The 12,319-nt window shown below is 51.0% G+C and overlaps 1 protein-coding gene across 1 annotated transcript; it reads left to right on the top strand.

The window, feature by feature from the left end:
• Positions 1-8,998: 8,998 nt before the first annotated feature.
• Positions 8,999-10,590, top strand: CGGC5_v004592 (uncharacterized protein; the record flags this gene model as incomplete). Its single annotated transcript, XM_032022047.1, has 5 exons — positions 8,999-9,089; positions 9,139-10,004; positions 10,062-10,190; positions 10,238-10,318; positions 10,384-10,590. 5 exons carry the CDS (start codon positions 8,999-9,001, stop codon positions 10,588-10,590), a joined length of 1,374 nt encoding a protein of 457 aa, XP_031881116.1.
• Between the last annotated feature and the right edge of the window lie 1,729 nt (positions 10,591-12,319).

Genomic DNA, 12,319 nt, shown 5'->3' with positions numbered 1-12,319 from the left:
CCTCTTTACCGTATCCCCGGGCCCTCCCCCGCGTCCCAGCATGCAAGTCCTCATAGGCCATGCCGACGAAAGGTTTTAAAGGCCACCAACTGTCCTTAGTCTTCTCGTTCAAATCAATCAATTTCGCCATCGCATCTTCTGCTACCGAGGCGGAGGAATGAGCCTCATCACCAGATCCCCGGGCCCTGAGCCATGCAGCCTGCAGGCACTCATAGATGATACCCAGGCTATGTTTGGATGAGCAAACGCATCGCTGTGCGGGGCCGTTATTCTACTATCATTGTGTCCTTTGGGTGTTGGGTCGGGGACTTTCAGCCATTATGTTGGCATTCCCCAGAGGATACCGAGTGCAATCTTCGTGCCTTGGTCTAGCATAGGTCCTCGTAGTTCTGGCGGGCGCACATTCAACCTCGATCTTCATCGTCTTTGAGACAGACGCCTCTCGCACATTGGCGCCCTGCTCGAGGATCAGATGACCGAGAGACGACTGATCGTCTCTCCAAGCGGAAGAAAAGTCGAACCCAATAGAGTTCATCGACACTGCCGCTCTCTGAAGCAATCTCCCCCGCCATGCCCCTTCGGTGTTGGCCGCAGACTGCCACTCCGAGTCAAACAGACAACAATAGTTGTAAGGCCTCTGACGCTGACTCTGGGAAAGGAGCCTCAGTTCCCGACTGAGACGTTGGTGCACACTGGGGGCTGGGTTGGGGGTTTTTGTAGTACAGCCTCACCCACGCCTTTGGAGTTGTCCCCGAAAGCACGCAGCCTATGCGCGGGGACAGGAAGATTGAGACTATTCCAAGGAAATCGGCCGTCAGCGACGGAGAGTCGAGGGAGAATGTAAAAGCCAAAGCCGGCCGTCTAGGGCAACGCCTGAGTGGAAGCGATTACTAGTACCGCCTGCTACGGATACTTCAGCTTGATCATTCTCAAACCGAACTGAGTACAGTTCATTGAATTTTCTGCATCCACTCACAGGGCGGCTTCTACCATGATCGATCAACATGGACCCTCCACCCCGAACGGAACCGGGCATGAATTCGTCCCAGAGGTCTATCATCTTTAAGGAGACCCGAGAAAGTGCGACGCCACTTCTTCTGTTCCGCCTCACGATCATGAGATACCACGAGCTCTTGAACTCGAAAAACCCGCCCAGAAATGTCATCATATTGGTCGATGAGATCAACACGCCAGACACAGAATCGAGAGTGACAATATCCGCCTCGAATACGTGTAGATTGACAGCAAAAAGCAATCCACTTGTCTCTACTCATGACAGCACACGATACTATCGTTCGTTGGGAGACGTCGTCACATATGCTCAAGAACGAGGAGTCAAATCCTACCGAAGGAGTAAGCGATGTTACTGAAGGAGCAAATGCTTTCGGCTGTTAGTACTTGGACGTAAGAACCTACACCGACATTGTTACAGTTCTCTCCGTCAATATCGCTGCCACTTCCCGCAGCGACCTCATTTCTCAACTCCTATTCCTAAACCACGGGCCCTTAATGCGAACACGGTACACTGGAAGCACGCAGATGTCTTCCCAGGCTTGTATCCTGGAAGGAAATTGTGCTGCAAGTTGTCCCTCCGTCATTCGTCGTGGAAATATGAGGGGCTAGAGGCCGTGCGACACTCGGCACGCCAGGTCGGCCTCGCTTGCGGCTCGAGCGAGAGGGTGCCTTTCTATCCCTTTCGGAAATGGCAAAGAATAGGACGAATTCGTCTTTGGTGGCCCTTACTATAACGGGTCTACGTGCTACGCTCTTGCGGTCTTACGCAGGTGACGCCCACGCGGCTATGTGGATGATGATGGTCACGGCGTGTCGGCGACGGCCCCTCACAGCGACGAAGCCGAGATTGGAGACTGAAGGGCCTTAAGTGGCGGGGCAAGCTCGTAGGATGGGGGATGTCGGGATCCCTACGCGGCTCCCAAACAAAAGCCCGATGTGCGTCGCTCTGGGCCGACGGAAAAGGGGCGGATGAAACGGCGACAGCCAGCTAAAGCAACGCATTCTTCTAAATGGTTCTTGCAAGCATGTAGCTTACAAGCGAAGACGCGGCGCACAACCTTCAAGATGCATTACCAGTCCCAGCTGCGAGGAAACGACATCTGGCGGCTAGAGGTACGCGGTGGACAAGCCAGCGGACTCAGCCGGCGAGGTGATAGATCACCGCCTGCTGCCGGGGCTTTGTTTAGAACAACACCGGTGTTCCAGGATCTGTTACAGTTGCCCGCCTTCTATCTCGTCTCCATCTTATTTACGAAGAGCTGACCTACAAACCCTTGCGCGTCTCACACGTCACATCCAGAAAAGAACACTTTCTTTTCCCAGAAACAGCACAAACAACTTCAGAATAAACCTCAGACTCGCGAGAGCTTTTGTAGAACCGTCTTGCAGATGGCTCGCATGGTGTCCTACACAATGAAGCGGGATTAAGCGGATTACCGCGATGCACACATCCCCCGGGCCCAGCTTCGCTCTACGTTGCGATCTCAAGCTCGGCTTTGCCCCGAGTAAATTACGCATGTGCGGCAATTTGCCAGATGAGGTATTCGGGGGCTTTTTCTCACGTCTGGTAGCCGTGGCAAGAACATTGGAAGAGTAGGCATCAAAGCCGGGCCCTTTGGGGGCCAACCATAGTGTCGCTGTATGAAGCCAACTTGGGAGTATGACGTCCCCGATTAGCCTCGTTAGAAAGCACAATTGGATGGCAGTTGCCCAAGGTCTAGCATGATTCCCGAGTCCATAATTACCCGCAAGCTGAAGGGGCAGAATGTCAATAAGCTCTTGTTTGCGGAGGTTATGGGAGAAGGCTGGCCTCACTGTATCACAGCCCCATCCTGGGAAGGTTACCAGGAGCCATATAAGATCCGTAGCTCCGACCCGATTTTCCTACCTTGGCGCAACCTTCAAAAACAACGTCGGACCAAAACATCAGACTCATGAGAGCTTTTGTTGAACCATATTCGAGATGGCTCGCTGGTGTTCCACACGGTGAAGCGGGGTAAAATAAACGTCGGCATCGTGGGCGTCCCGCGGCTTCATCTGAAATGCGACCTCAAAATGGACTTTTTGCGTCGCGTACATATTTGACGTATCTGCAGCAACCTTCTGGAGGCAGTCGACAGAACCTCCATCTCATGCCTGGACCAAGATCCCTCCATTCTTGGATATCATCTGGACAGCTGGCGTGAAGACTAACAGCTTTTATTCGAGCAACGCTGCCATCTTCGATTCAGTCTAAGAACGTTACAACAACATCAAGAAACAGACGGCGATAGGCGCCAGCACGCATTCAATCCTGGTGTGGTGAATTTTGAATCCGGGCCCTTCGGGAATCAGCCATAGAACAACAACAAAGAAAAGGTCACACGTCAACATCTTGGTCGGCGGAAATCCATGGCTATCACTGCATGGTGTCTCTGTTCTGAAACACAGAATGGCATTGTACAATTATTGGAACCCTTGGTACCCAAGAGCCAAGAGTATGCATATTCACACCATTGGATCCCATGACAGTTGGTTTCCGCTGTGGACTAAGCTGACCGCTTCCCTTTGTGGATTAGACGGGAGCGAGCATTAGAAACGATGACAACACCTTCAACTGCAAAGATTGAGGTCGAAGTCAACGTCGCGCCTCTGTTTATCGTCGGCATACTTGTAGTTGTCCTTGTGACCTACAAAGCTTACAAGTCCGGCATCTTCCACCAGATTGATTTGGCGGATTGTCATGATCTCCTGGTTATGGTATGGTCTGGCCAATGATGCGGATAAACCACCTACCTCTGCCGAAATTTGGGCTACAAAACAAGGTCTGGGTAGTCCTGTGCCGGAGACATTGGTCAAGGACTTCACCGGTTTTCCGATGGCCCCTTCGCCTGCTCTCGTATCAGTGGCGCAGGAGATTCAATCTTCGATCTCAAAAGTTCTGCGACCTTTCGAACCAGCCCAGGGCCCCGGCCGCAATGCGATGCGGTAACATCTCATCACCCACTGGCGGGGGCCAACGCAATTGATGGAAGAAGTTTGGTCCAGACCGAAAGACACGAAGCGCCTCGAAGCCTAGGAATGATGTCGTTGTGTCCACCTGAGTCATATGCTGCTCTACATTGTCCGTTCCGAACGTCTTCTGCACCATCCACAGAGGCCTTTCACTAATAACAATGGACCAACTGTCTTAGAGGGCCTATTTACGCTGATCATCGACTAGAATCCTTTAAGCAAAGCTGCACAAGGACAACAAAACGACGGACGGAGCCACTCGAAAGGCTGGAACACGGGACATTGTCTTTGAAATACGACGTCGAGCTCGCTATTGCCCGTCTTACTAGTGCGACTCGACTAATGAGGGGTACAAATATGAAACGATAAGTTATACTCCCTTTAGAATACAAACGACACAACACCTTCACTCCTGAGAAGTCGAAAACGTTCATCATCCTCGGGTCAAAAGTTACACCGTCCTCGTCGACTTCTCCTGCTTTCATGTCCACCATGCGGAAAAAGCTTAGGATCCATATAATTCATATGTGCTGACACGGCTTTTGTCGCTGTGTTGGGATTCAATCGAAGGGACGGTACCTTACACAGGCACCGCCAAGTGTCTAAGTCGGGCCACTCGATCAACACTTGCTTCAACAACGCAAAGACCAACAACTCAATATCTACATGTGGCATAGCTAGCGATACTCATGCATTCCAGCCTACAAGATGTAGGCGGCAGACCAAAGACGAAAGATCTGCATTACAACTACCACGGTCGCCGGAAGACAAAAAATACTGGCCTCGCCCTAACTAACCGTAAGTCTCCTCGGCATTGGGGATGTCGTCCTTTGGAGCAAACTGAACCTGGGGTTATCGTAATTGTAAACACCCTGTTGTTTCGTTTGGCACGAGTTTCTTTTACCATATAACAATCACCAGGCTCTCATATGTACCTACTTCCGGAGTATTTTCATGAGTTCGTCCCATTGCGCCTAGCCTGGGGCCCTCGCCTATTTTGACGGCGGCAGCTTGGAGTAACTGGACAGGTTCCTCCCTGTATTCATCTCGCGCTCGAGTGCGAAAGGGAGTGTCGCGGTGGGCAGCCGGCTATCGATTTAAGCCTGGCTGATACATACGCGAAAATAAACCAAGGCAAGGAGATGAACACATCGAAGGAAGCAGCGAAGGAAGGCACGAAGCAATGGTCGTGCCACAGCGTTTTACTGCACTTTGCACATCTACGTTGAATTTTCCTCAGGGGCTATCGTCTTTGAGATTGAATACTTTGACTGGAGCTTAAGCACCGCCAGCTCGAGCTACGAAGGCTGAAAAGAAGAGCCACAGTTCAAGTTCGATATGGCACGCCTAGCACGCGGTACAGAGTAACGAATATGCGAATATTTCGCAATGCTGCGAATACTTCGGGAGTTTGGCACCGTTAACCACGCCGTGGATAATAGAGAGATACCTCAAGGCGGATCATTCTTTTGCCCGAAATGAGACGAATATCGTAACTCAGGCGCAAGGCGCGTAAACCAGCCGCTGGATTCAGAAACTATCCCATCAAGGCCCACTCCAGGACTACCTGGTGATGTTCGGTCTCTTCTCTCGCCCAGCTGGAACAACGGAAAAAGTATAAGTCCACGAATTACCAGCAGCGCGATAAGCTTCCCGAAGACAGTCTCCAGCTCATAACCACGAACGGCTTTGAACCTCCTATTCATGCTCCTCTCCTCTAGCAGGGACAAAGAAGACAGCCACAAACGCAATGGACCCGAAAAACGCCAGCCGTTTAGTGATACCGTCGACGAAGAAGATACATGATGGAATCCTCACAGCAGAAAACCATCTCGCTGTTCTCGGACCTGAAGATGACAGTCCGACGTACGAATAACCTTGAAGCTTGCCTGATAGCTTACCGGGCGACTGCCTTTTCTGTTTGCACGATGCCACAGTATCTCGCATTTATCTCCACGTATGTATGGAAAGCCGGGCCCGTCGACTGCAGAGGGTACCAAGCAGTACCTTGATGCGGGATATAAGTCAGACTTGCCATCTCACTTCGCGCCGTCCGATGTATGTGGACACCACGGCAGCCAACATCTCGGCAACAGACTCTCCAGACGTCCTTTTCGCGATCCTCAGGCATTGGGGTAAGAAACAAGCACCGGAGCCTCAATTCATAATGAGTATCGAACTAAGACTGGCAGAGCCTTAGCTAGCAACACCGGTACTAAGAAGGCGAAGTCCACGGCTGGCACTCAGACTTTCCTATCCGCAGCTAACCTGGTGGATATCGCCGAGCCACTAAAGCTGATAAGTATCTTTGTTGGATAGCCTATGGACTATTATGACGGTGCTCCGGTGAACAAGGATAATATCCCTATTATCATCGGATACTTCTCGCTATATAGTAAACTCACGATAAGAGTAGTTGGTCTCACCTGGGATAACTAAATTGTTCCGAACATCACGTCCATCACTATTTCCCCCAAGGAAGTGGTACATAACGCCCAATTCATCAACATAGGCATGCCGGAGGTACAGAACGACATCCTCCGCCTCATGCACATTCCGGCTGGTCGGCAACGTGATACTCTTGGAGGCCTCTACTTTGGAGGCGTGGCCTAGTCGTAGAAAGTAGCAACATCAATGGGTTCGTTCAGCTGATCTTACGAAGGTATTGAATTGGGTTTCTAGGGCTGTCGTTGCCGCCCAAGACGTCGGCGAGAACGTCGACAAAAAAGGCGTTTTCAATGCTGCCTTTATCTTGGAGACCACTTGTTCATTTCCTATTCTTCTGCTACCAAATCCCACGCGACTTCTGACGCGTCTCGGATGCTTTCTCTTGGCGACTGGAAGATTCTATCCACGGCAATCTTGAGCGCTTGGTAACTGTGATGGTCTAAGGTACGCGGAAAGTCCTGTGAGAGGTCCCAGGGGCCCTTAATTGACCAGCGCGCGAGCGGCAACGATCAAAGCCATGTACGAGATCGCATTCATACCCGAGCTATTTCCGTTTCTCTCTCAGGGAACTCTTCTTAAACAGCCCTATTTTCATTGTCTCATCGTCAATTAAAGCCAACCAACTTCGATGTCATTTCGTAGAAATACCATTCCCTATAATCGACAAGGGATATTGTCCGAGCGGCGGCCCTCGCAGTCAGCACGACGACAATCCAAGCGGCAGTCATTGACCACTTACGAAATGCGACTACGAAGCGGAAGCAAATCCTTGAAATCTACAAGCAGCTTAGCTGGGCCGACAATGTCGCTCGCAAAGCCTCTGGCGATGCTGTTTATAAAGCCCCAATACACGCAGCTCTTCATGTAATAACCTGTGGCCACAAACCCGAATCTTGAAAAGGATGGTCGATTTGCATTCCTATCACAAGCCCACGGTTGGGTAAATTTTCTAATTTCACTCGCAAGTTCTCCAGGACGTTAAATGTCTTAGAACAAAGCACGGATGGCTTGGAGATTTGTACAACAAAAGGCCGAGTCATCGTCAAAAGAACTCAGATCGGACACAGAGTGGGAGGCAGACGGGGTGTTCCGGGACATAATAACCGAGCCGGTGGCTCTGCGCCAATAAAGTTTGATGATGGTTGATTCTGGGGCAATTCGTTCGTTTTTACTTGGGCCATCGCACGTTTACCCGACGATGAAGATTCAGATGTTCTGATTCATGGTGCCCTTATCGCGGCTGAATTATTTACAATCAAAGACTGCTCTCTATAGTCAGATTTCGTTGGAGCCCGTAGGATCTACGTGTAGGGAGAAACGGTACGCGATACTTCGCAGCGGCAGGGTTCATTTCAATTTCTTGCCCTTGGGACATCCTTTGGGAGCAGCTGCTTTTGAATCACTCCATCGTGCTTCCCAGCACAGAAAGATCACGGCAATGTGAACAAAAAGGCATATTTGTTCATATGGAACGTATTCCAGGGGTTGGCAGCGAGAGCCGACTACGCAAGGAGCGACGTAAGGACCTCGTCGGGGTACCCAAGGCGCGTATTGAATGTATCCAACTCCATCTCTGGAAGTAATTCTGTCGTGTGTATCTACTTCTTCGTCGCGAGATTTACGGTTGGAGCTCAACAACGAGTGGCTCAATTGAAGGCGTGCTTCGCCGAATCAAATGGAGGGAAGATTACCTGCACCGGCAGATCTCATCGGATAGTATCGCATGCACGTAGAATCAACATCATTTCTGATTCATGGCATACCTTGTGGTCTGCAGAATTTGCTTGAAGGGCGTCTGGCTTCACCTCCGGTATGCTACTTACTGACAGGCTTCTCACCTGCGACCCCGTGATGCCCCTTTTCTATCAGATGAATGACGTGGACGGCATGGGCAGCTGTTAATTCTCACCTTTCGAAGGTCTTGTAGACGCGTCTGAAAGTTTTTCGACGTGTCGAGCTCGCCTATTCCCCTTTTGGGAAGTCGTCTGAGGTTGGCGATGGCGGTTGGGGATTCACTCAGCTCACCTTGACTTCAATCACTACAGCGACCTCAGGCTCACCGGGGAGCTTCTCCTTTCGCATAAATCTCCCACCTTCCTCCCACGAATAGGATCCAAATTTTCACCAGACCACCCACGGCCGACTTCACCAAACTTCACCTCGTCACCCGCATTCCCATCTTCTACTTCTCCCACCTTACCCTCACCACCTCCCGAACTCTTCCTCCAGGCCTTTTCTTCCTGACCTTCCTACTCCCTGAGATACTCTTCTTTCTCGCGAAACTCTTCTCGCGACACTCTTCTCGCGACACTCTTCTCGCGACACTCTTCTCGCGACACTCTTCTCGCGACACTCTTCTCGCGACACTCTTCTCGCGACACTCTTCTCGCGACACTCTTCTTTCTCGCGATACTCTTTCTCGCGATACTCTTTCTCGCGATCTCCTACCTGCTCGCGATCTTGTCCCTCCTCGCGACTTGCCTCCCCTGGCGATACTTCTCTTCCCCGGGATCTTCATCCGTCTGCAACACCACGGAAGAATATGGAGGCTACATTCCAAGTCGACCTTGACATCCTGCAAGACCCATTGGTCGCGGCCAACCAAAAGGAATGGATGTTGGACCTCATCTTATGTACGACGGACTCCTCTCAACGATCGGGAAGATGCTAACCAACTCCAAGCGCAGATTGTTCCGTACCGATACTACCAAGAGCCACGACTGTTCCCAGAGCTGGCCTTTTACGGGACACTGCTGAATAACAGAGCGGACTTCTGCCAAATCTGGAGCTTTGTAACCAGATTCCACGTATGGATCTACGACCTTGCCATTACCAACTCTGAGATGGCCGACCAGGCGATCGAGAGCCTCAAACAAATGCAACAGAGCCTCGAGATCGAGAGCCTTCTGGAAGCGGCGACATCGGCTGGTCCGAGTCCTGCTGACTATCCTTCCCCTCCGGGAACAGTCACTGAGAGCATTCCAGTCACACCCCAACAGGCGACCACGAGTTCAAGCCGGGCCCCAAAGTCAGCGATTGTTGTATCCGACCACCCTCTGCTGGTCGCAGAGCTTGATAAGCCTGCCCTATGTATCTATCAGGGGATCATCAAGGACCGTGAGCACTTCGCGGAGATCAACAATGCGTATAATCGTCATGTCAAGCGCCAACCTGGGCTGACGCCAGAGGAAGATCACTCGTGGCCCCAGAGCACGGAGAAGTGCATTGAGTATATCCAGGAGATGTACAGTGCCATCACAAGCACCAATGACTTCTTTGAGCTCCGAAAAGCCAAGGAACGCCTGGCAAAGGTCCGGGCGAAGACAGCTGATAGCAAGCTCCCAGAAGCCCAGGAACAAGGCGTCAGTGGTTCAAGTGCGATAAATGATCCGAGGAAGCGCAAAGCGACTGAGGAGCGACCCAAAGGATTGAGCAAGGCCGACTGGGATCTCTTGAAGGAGGACAACTCCGCCTCTGACCGGCTCAACACGGTGATCCATCATAAGATCACAGATGTCGAGATTGAGGTCATCTGCTGGCAGCTTCTGGTGAGTCAATGGCTATTGGGTATGTGATGCTGGATGCTTGGCTTACACTGGATACAGATTGCTGCTGAAGATGCTCAAAGGGGCTTCACGATGAAACCTCTCTGGTCGGGTGAGAGGACCGTGTCGACCTGGGACCATTTCACCACCTTTGGCGAGAGATGGTCTGCAATGGTCAAGGAGCTTCTGGTATGTTGATCTATCGTCCTGATCTGTAAATAACTAATGAGGCCTAGGACTGCAAGATACTTGTACATTCTCTGCTTCGGGCCGACTGGTTTGCAAAGTTCGCAAGCGCCCCAACAAAGGAACGCGCCGTATGTCACTCATAGTCCCTCCTTGTTCCCCTCAAGTTCTCAATGGCCACTGACCATGGAAGCAGGCAAAACTGAGCAACGATCTGCTTAACGGCCGCCGAGACGTGCGGAACCAGGCCGGACGTGAAATAATCCGCGAAAAGACAGCAGCCAATGAGTGGACTTCGGCCGAGGACTTCGAAATCCGAACAAAGGACGGACAGCTGGTACACAAAGGTGGCCAGATTGGCGACAATGCTCGGAGACAGCTCGCAAAGAGACGCAAGGCGTAGAGTTTTGCACAATTAGGTGTTCAATTCTAGACAGGAGGTGCTTGTTCTTTGTTATGCTCGTCTTGCGGATACTGCGCATTCTGATTTTGTGTCTTGAGCCTTTGATACCCCATAAACATCAGAATTGGTTTTGACCATGAGTACATAGACATCTTTTGCCACAGAAGCAACTTTTCAAGTTGAATGGCCTGACATCCATGCCTATCCGCTGATAATGCCCCTCAAGCCTGCGCAGAACATCGCATATATTTGACACTATGATCGAAGGATGACAGCGTTACGGAACGTTCAATCAGGACCAAACAACCAGCGAGTAATTCAAAAGCCACAAGCTCATCAGAAGCCGCAAATCCGTAATTGTTACTGGGTTCTGGTATTCTTCCCAACTTGCCTGAAGAAGCTTGGAAGCAAGGCAGCGCATATGTCGTTTCATGTGGCCTTGCGATTTTCATTTTCGTTTTGTTTCTCATCCCTGCTTGGCACAATAATAACAGAGATTGATATGAAGGAATCTCGACTCAACTGGACAGTGCTTCCAAGTTCTTGGGAGAGTATGACAGTATTGGCGCCCTTGGACGGAGGTCAGAACTGGCGAAGCCTGCTACAATGGCCTTTCGTGGTATTGTGAGGGACGCCGCCCATGGCAGTCTTCTGTCAGCCGCGTACGAAAAACATGTTCGCGTGAACGAGACCCCAGAGATCGATACCACATTCCCGACAACTGCTCAGCAAGACAGGGAGTGCGCGGAACGAATCTTCGCTGTATGGCAGGATACATCCGACTTTTACGAGAAGCGGCGGGCGATCGAGAAGAAAAGCCAGAAATTGCACCTTTCAAAGGTCGAGACGGTTCTGAGCGATTCTGCAAGCACCCAATACAAAATGCTCTCGGCGGTCTTGTGTTATCGAATGTCAGATTTGGAGCTGGACCTTCTCGCTCGGGCTTTACTGATATGTTGGCACTGTAAACGTACCATGACTGTAGGAACATGCTGACGTCAGTCTCAAGGGCTTTGCAACGGAAGCACAGAGAGGCATCTTGATGAGTCGCTTCTGGGCGGGCAAAACGTGCGGACTTTATGAGAGACTTCAGAGGTTTCAGGATCGGTGGGACACGATTTCCCAATGTTTACGAGTACGTCAAAGGCATCAGGCACCTAAACGACCCATTTGTAGTATTGACGAAATTCAGGAGCACAAGGGAACAATGTACTAACAACATCTCTAGGGACCGTGGTTAAGTCTCCTACACCTCCCAGGATACACTGTAGACTTGCTTGAAGGAGCTTGTCAAAATCGATGGTGAACTCTTCTACGAGCTAGCAGATATCTCGCTCTCGCTATACCTGAGGCTGGCGTTGGAGTATGAAGTTATTGATTTGCCTAAAGGCATGCCTTAATGTGCTTGCACGCTCCCTGAGAGCGTCGGCCCCCTTATGAGGGCACCTGCTTATAGCAAGAGAAAGGCGATTGTAAAGAGACCGGCACTCTCGGAGGTGATAGGAGAGCACTGGCCTCGACACATCACCGCGTTATCGTGGGAGGCCTGTGAGTTGGATCATTCCGACCCGGGTGAATCTGACGTCAATATGACGCAGGTCTCCCAGCTAGAGCTGGGTGGTTCTGACGAGGAGTAAGAGATAAGCGGCGGCGCATAGATACCGACTAGGGTATGCTGCGTATGGCTGATGAACATTGTCTGTTGGGTATGGGTTCAAATGTGGACGGA

This window comes from Colletotrichum fructicola (genome assembly GCF_000319635.2).
Source record: "Colletotrichum fructicola Nara gc5 chromosome Unknown KSG_Nara_v1_contig02, whole genome shotgun sequence".
NCBI lineage: Eukaryota > Fungi > Ascomycota > Sordariomycetes > Glomerellales > Glomerellaceae > Colletotrichum > Colletotrichum fructicola.
The sequence above is the reverse complement of the archived record's forward strand: the minus strand, read 5'-3'. Positions and strand labels throughout refer to the sequence as shown.